Below are 12,587 nucleotides of genomic sequence, written 5' to 3' on the forward strand. Positions count from 1 at the left end.
CGACGTTCATGAAAACATCGCTGAAAACAGACTTCACATCCTTTCACTTTTTTTTGCGATTATTCCAAGGGGCTCAGTTACTTAAGAAAAGGAATTTGGGTTGGACTTGAAGAGAAGCGGCCGCTCTCGAGTTCTGACAGAGATGATAGAATTTATCGCCTTGCCGTTTCCGTTCCCAAGTAAACTTAAAATTTGGTCAATTCAAAGAAATGTACAAAAATGCGTGATGCACGGGCAGAATCGTTGTTTTGCTCATTAAACCTATTGCTTTTTTGACGTTCCCGTTGCCGTCGCCGTCGTAGTTTCGTAAGGTCCCCATTAACTTAAAGACGGCAACAGACAAGGTAATCCCCTCCCTCTGAATCCATCACTGTGATATTGCATGTATATGACGTACATATTAAGTTGGTTGCGATGAACGCCGTAAGGCATTCTTTTCACATCTTATAGTTCATCACTTTTACAAGTTCGTCTCACTTTCATGTTTGTCCTTGATTGTCACTGCATCTGCTCCTGTGGTACTTTCATCTGCAGACGGATACAAAATTAAAGCAGCATTTTGAGCGAATGATGACCTGTTTGTGTTGAAAAATCATCTTGATTGGAACAAAATTTGTGGACATTTTATGACACGTTAAAAGAATACTGGTTAAATATCATTCTCGTCACAGAGCTACGATCCTTCGACATGTGGCGACATTCTTACGAGAATGGTGGAAAAAAAAGCTAAATTGTTCCGTGGATTTTTTTCTCTTAAAACGCGAGACGGTGAAAAAACGTCATGTTGGTAAGATGAAACCTTCGCAAAAACCTTTGTTCGATATTTATAACGATATATTGAAATCGACTCTTCTCATTGGTAAATGATCTCAGTGCTTCTATAACCTTTCAATGCTTCAGTCGACACCCCCCTGTTTAAACAAGCGGACCCCTACGACTGTTTTCTGTATTATGAATATCTGTTCGAAGAAGAAAATATTGCCGAGAATTTTCTATTATTTGAGGACGGCTAAGATATCTGGCCGACCATCCATTCATATACAATTTTCGCAGCTTATCTGATAAATTTCAGTTTGAAGTAAAAAAGGAAAGCTAAAATTTTCGGATTCAAAAATGTGATGGAGAGGCTGAGAGGAATCAGAAAAATTCTCACCTTTGTAATACGTTAAATTACATCTAAAATATTCAGGAAAATAATACTGAAGCCTTTGTAATTTCGAAAACACTCAAGTTTGCCTAGGATGACGGGGTAGATACAAATTTTTATGGCGCCTCCTAGAATGCATTTCAAGAGATCTGAAGGTACTCTGGATTTGAGCATAAAAAGAGTTTTTAATGTATTTAGCGGTATCCCTCGTGGCCCCTGATTGAAATTGGTTATCCTATGTCTTAAATCTTGGTATGATGCCTGTAGGCCTTACTAGATGTTAAGGGCAAAGAAACAACTGTGAAGCCCTTTGAGTGCAAGGTACCTGAATGCTGCAACATGTTTTTATCCCTGGCTGGTGTTAAATGTGCGATGGATGAAGGTGTATCCCCTACTGTCTTCAGTGTCCTGATGCTGTTATGTACACTGATGCGTGGACAAAACTTGCGAATGGCTTCTTGAACCTAAATGAAGTAAAGTTTTTGGATACCTGATACTACATGAATTTTTAAGGCGTTACTAACTGATTGACGTCAAAACTATTAAATTCAAGGATATTTGTTTAGTTACTAAACTAAAGTTAGAGTTATTTTATTTCGTTTGTAATAATCAGTAAATAATTTGTAAATTTGCTACAGCGCCTTTTAGTATATAAATTATCAAATTAACAAGTTGACGCCAGTTTTTTATTCGGCTGTCCTCTTATTGATGATAAAATGACGTCATAACATTGTCAGAGTGTTATGGATCGGCGAGTGGAGCCACAACAAACTTTTCATTCCAAGGAAAGATTTTCGAGCCGTTAGAGTAACCGAACAAGTCGAAGCAAGTACGGTTAAGCTGTCTTTAGATCAAACTAGCCTGGCAGGTTTGAGGAGTTGCTTGCCGATCAAGAACTTCAGTTCTTGTATTGTTTATCGTCCTGAATGCCATTCATCTATAAGAGCCGGTACAATCAAACCGAAAGGTGGGTTTTATAGGCATGAAGTTTCAATTCAATTTCCAGGTACTTACAAAGTTCCATAAGGTTTGTACAAAAAGTTTGTTTTGCTTTCGGAAAAAAAGATCAGAAAAACACTCAGTACTTGTCAAAAGAAAACTGCCGTTATTAATGTGCTTATTTTTAATAAATTAGACTTTCAGAATTGTTTTCTTCCTTTTTTAACTTTAAAGCTATATACGAATATCAAAAGCTTATCTAAGTCGCAGTTTTGAAAGTGTCTTTTTTATTTTTCTCTGCTTAAGCTTTTTGCAGAGAATCCAAACAGATGCAAGTCTCCCATCAGAGCTATCTGGCTATTTTTGTCAGAGAACAGAAAAAAGTGAATCTTCTACATAACTAAACTAAGTAAAAACACCGAAGCTCGACATTCGTTCGGCAAATGACCACGTCTTGCATAAACTAAAATTTTATGTGTCTGTCCTCTTATTGATAATAAAAATTAGCCAATCAATGTGCGAGATATAATTCAGTTATTGTAAAAAGAGCTTTACAATTTTAATTTTTTTTACTTTAGTATACGGCCCGGTTACCTTGAGTCAGCATCATTAGTTTATTAGTTGATTTATTGTTGAGGTTATTTAGTTTCCTATCGGACGAAACTTTGCAGTTGTGAATGGAGAATGATTTGTTACCTGGTCATCAAGAAAACAATGAAATATCGCAAATAGGACTCCCTGTTGAAAAACAAAAAATACACCGTTATTAAGTGTCCGTCTAGTTTTGTATGTCAGTGAAACAAGGCGAGAGATCCTTCGTGTACCAAAACTTTGCTTTCGTGCTTCAAATATTGTTTATAGTAATATCTCACAATCATAAAATTACATCATCAAAGATGTCACAGAGTTCTCACTAATCCTAAACGAAGTTGCGGCCATGGATAAATTCTTTCATAGCTATACCGACCAAAACGCATGATGTTCCCATAGCATTCAGAGGCATGCTCAGATTTTCCTGACGTAAAAGTTACGTCACATGGCCTCATAGGAGGACTTTTCCGAATTAATAGACGTGCATTCCTGACACTTTACTGTCATAGCTTCATTGATCTCAGTGAAGAATATTTAATGGTCTCAGTAAGCCGAAAAGCCCGATCTAAACTGGGGTTAAAAAAATATATCTCAAGTTCAAATATTTTTTTGGATGGGCTCTCGCGGTTGATAATCGTATACTGACGTACTTTGATCCGAAATGATGTACACACGGGCACAGCTAGTTGTATAAAGCAAATTTATGTTATTTGGAATGTTTTTCTGCGAAGATTTCCCATGTTCTGAAGTATACTTTCATGCTTTGTTTGTGTTCCCACACTTCTTAATCTGCCTTCGGCCGTAGGCCATTTCCGAGTTCCTCCAGGCCTCTGTATGAAAACGAGATTAGGTGCTCAGCCTTTGATACGAAAATGATTTTTCATTCTCATGCAAATAAAACTCATTTTCACAGGAAAGGTTTCGTACTTGGCATCATTTTGAAAATGATGGTTTTTGGAACTCGGAAGTGGCCTATTTATCTATGAAAGCACCCAAGAAAATCTTCCTGAGGGTAATGGCTGTGCCTTATAATCCGTTACATGTAACTTGCTTTATGCAAGCACGCAACGACCTGCTTTACCTTGTTTAACTAAGAAAAATAACTGGCTATCGTAAAGGCAAGTCTGCATATTCTAATTGAAAATAATATAAGAACAGAACTTTACCTGAGTTGAATTGAGCCAAATGAACAGGTATCCCACGGCATAATGAAGCTCAATAAAAAAGCCCACCAGCCACGTGACACCAAGCAACGGAAGAAGAGCGATCGTGCTTCTTAGCCCTTTTCTGAAAAGGGGAAATGCACCAATTGGTACCAAATTGACCTTTTTTTACGTATTAGATTTATTTGTTAATTGAGAGAGTTACAATATCGAAGTTAGCTTTCTCTCTTGTTAATCGTAGAGGTTTCCTTACCTGGCGGCGATCACACGGTTATTTCCATACTTGGAGGATATTTTCCCAAAGATCACACGAATGAGAATAACAAACAACACCAAATTTACCTACATGGCATAAAAGTACAATTATAATATTGCCTCTACTGGATTCAAGGGTCATGGGAAATAATGAGAACGTGTCACGTGGCATGGATTGTCAACACTCGTCAACTTCCCATTAAGAACAAAACTCATAAGGGAGCTAAACCTCAAACGTTATCATGTTTTATACCTTGATATCACGGGACTGAAATATCTGCCAGTCGCGCCAGTGGAGCAGTTATTATAAAAACGTACTTTTTTAAATAAGATCAGAGGAAAATTTCAAGCCTAAGGAAAAGGTGTCAAGAAAAGCTGTCAAAGCGTAAAAACTGAGCAAAACAAATCTTACTGAGAAAAAAATCTGGCCAATCTGCTCGAAACTCTTATAGCTCCCTTCATTCTTAAAGTTTTTGAGTTTTTTTAATTAAATCACACATACATACCAAAAGAATGGCCAAGATAGGTCCTTTGTAAATCCATAGACTGCCATTAATCCAGCATCTATAAAGATAAAGAAAATTTTATATCACGTTGTTTCAAATGTCTTTTCTAACCTTCTACAAGTTAAGGAGTTTAAAGTCTAAAAATGAAAAACAACAACAACAACAACGACGAGCTAATGATAAAATTTGTCTTTTCATCTTTTGAAAGGAGGTGTTTCTGATAGAAGGAATCAATTAGACTCTCGTACTTCATTAGCTATTCTTTTAGATATGTTGCAACATGCAGGAGCTAGAAAAACTGCGGAATATTATTACTGACTGAAAATATTACTGAGGAGCACTGCAATTCTCCACCCAAAATGGTCCAGCGGACGTCTGGGATTGTTTGGGCGGATAAGCGTTAGTTATTACTGGTTAGTGGTATCAAAAGGCATCTATTAACCAAATATAACTAACACTTGTCGGCCCAAACGATCCCAGACTGAGATTCATTGCCAAAAGTTTGTACCCATTCTGCTCACAGTTATTGAAATGGTTTATATCATGTTATTCTACAATAGACAGATATAAGCCGGCTAGGAAGGCAACGTTGATTTCAGAAGCATTTCTATATGCTAGTAATTCTTCCGACTCTGTAAAGACTTTCTGACGAAAAACTCTTTCATGTGCCTGGCTGAAACGAGTGCTATTAAAATCATAGCCGTACCTTTCTCGCTCAGTCCTTGCAGTTAGGTTTAATGATCCACATGTGATATCAACAGTTAAAGGTTTACTCATGTCAAATGAAACGGGTCTAATCGCTGCTACCAACCCAACCATCACAGCCGGGATGACTAGAACAGGAAACAGAAAGAATTTTTATTGGTCGGGCAACCGAGATAAAAAACGCAGCTCGCGAGCAACATTTCCTTTCTGGAGATGCAAGCCACCCATAGCACGTGATCAAAAGCTCGTGGCAACAGTTTTCCCTTCGTCAATCTAAAAGGGAAAACTATGAAAAGTCGTTTAATTAATAAATGCATGTTATATATAGTGCAGGCCCCAGTTGTTCAAAAGATGGATAGCGCTATCCACAGGATAAATCTCTATCCACTGGATAGCGCAATTGGTTTTCCAAATACTTATCCACTGGATAGTGATTTATCCAGTGGATAGTGCTATCCATCTTTTCAAAAACCGGGGCCAGATCATTAAATGGGTGTATTGTCATCTTCTGTACATTAAATATTACTCAAACTCAAAGCTTAAAAATTGATTTTACGACCACAACGGTCAGAGAATGAGACTGTAGTCAACTGACATTTTTCACTTACTCCCCACAACCAACACTCGCATCAAAGAAACCTGCCATCTTTTATTATTTTACTCAGACAGGTTATAGCAGCCTTGCCAAGGCTTGCCTTGGATTATTTCATACCATTCTGCGTTGTACACTCACATTTGCAAATATATGAAACAACACAATTTTCTTAGCCGTACTTACCCCATCCTATTCCTATGTATGTGGCGTACTGCTGTTTAACAGAGAAGACTTTGACCAGCTTAATATAAAGATTTACTCCTTCCACCAGCATCCACGTGAATAGCGCAGTTTGAAAATAGTATTGAAAAACCGCCAATGCTGAGCAAAGAGCCTAGAGAAAGAGAAGTAAGAGAATCTTAATCCTTTTAGCTCAAATGGTGACTGGCTACTAACAAGAAGACACTCGGCCAGTTTCTTTTGTAAATATAAGAACTAACTGATAATGCATCTCATATTTTTAAATTGGCACAGTTGTGAGCTGGTAAAAAGCAAGTTCCCACGCCAACCAGAACGTGTTATTTTCAACCGAGTACAAATAGTTCTTACTATAATTCGAAAAAAGAATTATTTAGAATTAAATAATTAAATAGATTAATTAGGCCAATCAAAACGCAGGAAACTTTTAAAAAGCTAGTTTAAACAACCGCTTGTACTAATTAATATTGTACAACTAATGTATTATCTATAGGATGGAGTAAAAATAAAATACAAATACAAATAAATACAATAGATCCTGCATGCCTGGGCATAGGTGCAAATCATTCTTTTTTAGCTTTACTTCATGTTGGCTAACAAAAGGGTTTGAGTTTTAACAGACAAACACATTGTACAGAAACTTGTAAAACCAAAGCAACTTCACAAGGGGGGCTGGCAGCGAGGTCTGGAACCGAGTTTATATTTTCGCCCCAGTGGCCGAGTGAGACTGAGTACCATTTTCCTTCAATATCAACAAATGTGGCGAAGAATGCAGACATGGAGGGACGATGAGTGTTTGCTCGGTTTTGAGTCTTCCCGCGTCCAAACATCAAGGAAAGGTTTTCAAGGACATTTTTAATGGAATTTGTGGACATCAGGAGGCGTGATGTATGAACAGCTCTTGGGTGACTAAACTTATCGTGTTTCGGCATCTCTGCAAGTTCAGTTATTTATAAGCTTCGTGAATTTTCGAGCAAGCAGCCTGGTCTCCATCTCTTATATTTTTCCACCTACAGCGGTATTAAGAACTCTCTTCCTTATCCTAAACATATGCTACGAGCTCACTATATTAGTATGAGTCTTGCAACAGTCATATAGGAATGTTCATTGAACAAATTTTCTATTTCGCTGTTCGTCAGTTTGTTTGTAAACCGGGAGCCACAACAAATATATATGGGCGAAAATACAGAATACAGGGCCAATTTAGTAAAAGCCAGAGTAAATTTTCTAGTCTCTTTGCTTCACATATACTGGGTCTGTCAGTAAAAGCTATTTTTAATATTAGAAGGCTGGGAGGGTTTTACTGAACCTTCAAAACCTTCACCGGAATATCATTGGAGTGATAATCAATAAATTTCCAACAGCAGTACTGTATTTAGTAGTTTCGTATTAGATAGTGACTTCAGTTTCAAGTATTTCCTTGGAATTGTTTGTACAAGAATTACACTGTAGTTCTGAATTTTAATTGAAATGATTATAATGGTTTAGTGTGGGGAAGAGGCTTATCCAGTTGCTAATAAGAGTGCGTACATCAGAGAGGGGTATGCATTGAGAAAATCCCTCAAAGGACGGAAGTACAAGAAACAGAAAAAAAGAAAATTGAATGTTTTGCAAAGTTTATAAAGAGAATCAGAAGGAGCTTGAAAAATGTACAACTTCAGTTGTTTGTGTAAGTTATGAATTTGATTTACAACAAAAACAAACAAGGTAAAATTGATTTTTTATCAACTTTCAAAATAAGTTATTGTCTCTGAAGCCCAATCCCCTCAGCAGTTCTTTCTATGATACTACCCTTGACGTATTTGGCTTAGATGGGTATGTGCTGCTGATTTAGGGTGGTGACCATTTCACCCTTTAGAGTTTTGAACAGGGTGTCTGTTTGGGCTGTGAAGGTTGATGAAGAGCAGTCTATAGGTACATTTTTGGTACCACCATTTTTCCCCAAGTTTTTTCGATGTTTCTAAGTTTAAAAGTTAACTTAATTCTGTACGCTAAATGAAATGAATCAGAATTATAAAATAACGGCTCCTGGCTTAAAAAGGGTAGGGAAATAAACAGTGTGTCCTACTATGCCACCCATAATCTCTTTCAGGGCAAGCCCAGGGAGGTGATCTGACATTTTTAATACCCTTTTACCACTTTTTGTAACAGCAAAATCAGTGAATGTTTATGGTCTCTGAAAAAGGTTTTTGCCTGCCTCAACAAAAGTGTCCAACTGTTATTCAGTTGACTACAAATAAATATATTATCTTAATAATATGATTTTACATTTTTTTCCAAGGCATCCTATGGTGTTTTTTATATCCAGTTGAGAGGATTTGAGAGGATTTGATTTCATTAACTACATTTATATACAGAGACAAACTAACCTGGCAGGTTGATGTCCAAAGGTGTTAAAAAGTACATGCAACTGTATGGCAAAAACTGATCACAGTGGGCAAAGGAAAGGCAAAAATAGAAATGTCACCATTTCCCTGACTTTATAAATTCCCTTTGAAGCAAAGTTAGCCAGATGTGATCCTTGTCAAAACATGCAAAGTTGAACATTTATTTTCTGAACCTAGCTAATCCCCAGCAAGACCAGAAGAAAAGAGAACGTAAGCTTCACATTACCGCGGAAAAAAATTGGTTACAGCAAAGTCGAAAGAAAGCAATGACCAACAGGATTAAATTCACTTCACACTGTCGAATCGCTGCGAAGATGAGCTCCTTGTTGTTTTTCCCAGCCCGTTTCGCGCATGCTCGCTACAGTTCTCGAATGATTGACAGATTTCTTAACTGGGGCGATCATGGAAAGCCGAAAAGCGGCAAGATCAAAGGCCGTTGCCAGCGCCCCCTGCAACTTTCGACACTTTTTTAAATACTGCACGAATTAGTGTAAGTCAGAGGCTAACCTGCAGCCTATTACTAATTTTAAAGACTGTCCTCTTGCTTTTTGAATTGATTTTAGCTTTTTCGTTCTTTACCAGTATAAACAGGAGAGTTTGTTTAATGATCATGAGATTGTATATCAGATGATAATCTTTTATTGTTCAAATTCATTCCCAAGACCGTTACGCTTGATAGCCTGTTTAAGGCTTTCACATCGTAGGGATGGTGCATCGTTTGACGAAACTGGCCTAGACACTTTAAGGATAAAATGGTAGAAAGTTTAGAATTTCTAAAATCACTCGATTTTCAGTAGGCTTAGGTCGGGCTTAGCTTTTGTTTGTTTGTTTATTTTTTGTCTTAGCCAATCCTGCATGAGAATCCTGCATACGAAAACATCTCTCAGCTAATAATCGCTCGAAGTGGATGAATCTTTACTTTACTTACAGTATTTTTCTCTCTTGTTGTAAACGAGGAAATGTCCAAAACATAAAGCAGATTTCCAACACCCAGCGACACGAGGAGACTCTTGTGTATAAAGATGCGCTCAGAGTTTTTCAATCTAAAATATAAATAAAGTAACACCGAAATGCTTTCAAATTGAAAGAAAAGAAACTGCATTGAATTAGAGAGAAGTTGGAGTGAGTAGAATTTACAGATCTCATAAGACAACCTCTGAGAGCAAAATTCATTGCATTATTGAGTTTAGAGACCTTTAACAACTGTTTTCCTGCTATAAACACTCATTTTTAATGAATCCCATGTCAAAATTAAAATTCTTCCCTTTGACGATACTCGTTATCCTGCCAGCGAACATGAAAAAGCACGAATGCTTGAAATAGTTACGAGATCGATGTTACGGTATTTTACAATATAAACTGAAGTAACCATCTAGTAACAGCATGCTTAATCCACACATCCCAAGAAAGAAGTTCTTCAATTAAGACACATAGCCGGCGAACCGGCCACTGTGTAGAGAGTTTACTCCTTTGATATGAGTAGACAAATTTGTATAGCAAAGTTATTAGATCTCATCAGTTTCGCCAGTTAATAGTTCTTAAACTCTGCGGTGTTTACCAAAATCAAACCCTTTCATATCATACAGCCGCTTGGGGTGGGTCAACTTCGTCTACAGAGATTTTTGTCAACTTCACTAAAACCAAGCAGCAGAAGTGGACGGCGAAATAATGTGAGGGTTACTTTACCTTAAGGCTGTCAAAAGTATAAGAGCAAGAACAACAGCTGCTATTGAAATGCACATCAAAACCGTCTCCATTGTATCCTGAATTTTTTCATTCTTCTGAAACTCCTTTGAATTGTCCTCATGATACAGGAAACTTTCCATCTCCTAAACAAAGAGAAAAACCAAAAAATTTTGTTCCACAAAACGTGATAGTTTACTTTGTAATGTTTCCAGGTAATGTTTAGAACATAAGCCGCAATCAATGTGATTTGTTAAGATGAAACATTAAAAGGCGAAGCACAACTCCGGATATTTTTGAAACCCCTTTATACAAATCGGCGTTCGAAACAAATGTATTCCTTTCATCGAAACCGCATCTTTTTTAAACTGCTTTCCAGAGTCATAATTATTAAAGCGGAATGGCTATGAAACCCGTTAGATTCTTTTGTTATATGTTTTTGTTAGCTTTTTCATAGCATTCCTATCATTTTGAACTTACTGACCAATAGAAACATGGCATTAATTTATTCAGTCCCAATTTGTGAACAAAAAACAAAGGATTCTCATTGTGCACGGTCAGGGAGCTTCCAACATAAACTACAGCACCGTTGTTTTCAACATTTTTTATTTGATGTTTACCGGCTGTCATAACCAGTTTCCTCTACTGACTATGCCAGAGTGAATTTTTTTGGATTGAACAGGTTTGGCGAATTAGTAGGCGAATGAAACCGGATTATTTTTGAAGTCAACAACGTCATAAACTCGGGTCCAGGCTTAAATGAAACCTAGCAATTTCAAAATGAAGGACAACAACCTTCTAATTACTTGGATACTGTTCCATGGCCAGTTTCCAGTATATCAGAATTTTTAGATTGAAGCGATTGCCGGTTGGAGCTAGGAACGATTCGCCAGTGTCCTCGATATAGCTGGAACAGATGACACAAAAAATGACATATCACGGCCTCGATTTGCGTATGCCCACTTGCTAGTAGTTAGCAAATGTAAATCGCACCACGTACGCGTGTGGATAGGTGACGAGGCCCACTAGTAAGGCGTGCTTGTATTATGGGTATTTCATTTGCAGCATACGCGTATAGGGTCCGTGCACACTTCGGCTAATCTAATTTTCCATTTTTCCAACAAAAACCGAAAAAGGAAATATTACTTATTCTTATCATATTTGCATATTTCAAAGTACAGAAAAAAAGAGAAAAAAAGAAAATGGTCAGGAAAATCGATCATTTTTTCATTTTCCTAATTTTGAAGTTAAATTCAAAAATACAAAAATATTGTTAACGGCTAAAAGCGATATTTTGCTATTTTTATTTTCTTAATATTATTAGAACAGTGAGAAAAATAAAACAATCTCCGAGTCCTAGATCATTTTTCTATTTTTCCGTTTTTCCCAAAAAATAGAAAAACAAGAAAAATGAAAAAATGATATTTATTCGGACCATTTTTTCATTTTGTTCAAAAAATGAAAAAATCGAAAAATGGCATACCTATCGCCTAATTTTCCATAATTCCATTTTAACAAGAGAAATGAAAAAAATGACAAGTGTTGAGAATAATTTTTCCATTTTTTCATTAAATAGAAAACAAACAAACAAAAACGGACAATTTTTCATCTTTTGTTTTAATGAAAAATAGCAAAGAAAAATGACAAATCATCATGAACATTTACCAATAAAGAAAAGAAAAACCTAATCCACCTTAGACTCACTTCGGCGGAAACGTGGGATGGGAAGGGCGGGTGGGGGTCCTTTAGTTCTCGGAATGCGAACGTAGTTTCATTCACGTTTGGATTTGATTAGCTGATTCCTTTACCTCATTAATTAGGACTCACTCTGTGACCTGTTCTAACACTGCGTCACCATAAAGTGTTCCTGTTCCATTCAAACTGTGGAACGTTTCCCCATACTTGTCGCATGGGTTTCCCGACATTAGCGATCTTTGCTCTCGTCTTTCCAGGGCTGAGTTGCTTAAAAGGTGGATAACGCTATTTCAAACTTATTCAATTTCAGAACTTATAAGGCGCAAATATCTATATAAATATATAACGCTATCCGCTGGATAAATAACTATCCAGTAGATAACGCAATTGGTTTCCCTATTTACATAAAAAATTATCAGGCCGCTGGATAGTGATTTATCCGGTGGATAGTCGCTATCCAACGTTTAGACAAATGTATGAGCAAATGTATGGGGCCAGATCATTAAGATGTTCTCTCCCGCGAGTGTATACTAGCCGCCTCGTTATGTTTCTCCTCCATATATTAATTCAATATAATTTACTCTTGCAATCCTAAAACACCCGTTCTGCGGCAAGATCCGTTATTTCGACAGGCTAAGCAGTCTACTTTTGAGCATCTATTTCATTTAAAAGCGTCTGACCTCTTCACTGGCGTGCTCTTTATTTATTTTGTGCATGTGACTG

General features: G+C 37.0%; 1 protein-coding gene across 1 annotated transcript in view; it reads right to left on the bottom strand.

Moving 5' to 3' along the window:
• Positions 1–208: 208 nt before the first annotated feature.
• LOC140934444 (uncharacterized) overlaps positions 209–12,587 on the bottom strand; it is a 47,508-nt gene continuing 35,129 nt past the window's right edge. The window contains exons 16-25 of the mRNA XM_073384068.1: positions 10,173–10,315; positions 9,415–9,529; positions 6,085–6,235; positions 5,308–5,434; positions 4,602–4,659; positions 4,094–4,182; positions 3,844–3,964; positions 2,783–2,824; positions 1,473–1,611; positions 209–528 (exon numbers count right to left, since the gene is read on the bottom strand). Of these exons, the coding sequence (XP_073240169.1) occupies positions 461–528; positions 1,473–1,611; positions 2,783–2,824; positions 3,844–3,964; positions 4,094–4,182; positions 4,602–4,659; positions 5,308–5,434; positions 6,085–6,235; positions 9,415–9,529; positions 10,173–10,315 (1,053 nt within the window). The 3' untranslated portion in view covers positions 209–460. The remainder of the gene's footprint in view (positions 529–1,472; positions 1,612–2,782; positions 2,825–3,843; positions 3,965–4,093; positions 4,183–4,601; positions 4,660–5,307; positions 5,435–6,084; positions 6,236–9,414; positions 9,530–10,172; positions 10,316–12,587) is intronic.

The sequence above is a fragment of the Porites lutea genome, chromosome 4, assembly GCF_958299795.1.
Source record: "Porites lutea chromosome 4, jaPorLute2.1, whole genome shotgun sequence".
Taxonomy (NCBI): domain Eukaryota; kingdom Metazoa; phylum Cnidaria; class Anthozoa; order Scleractinia; family Poritidae; genus Porites; species Porites lutea.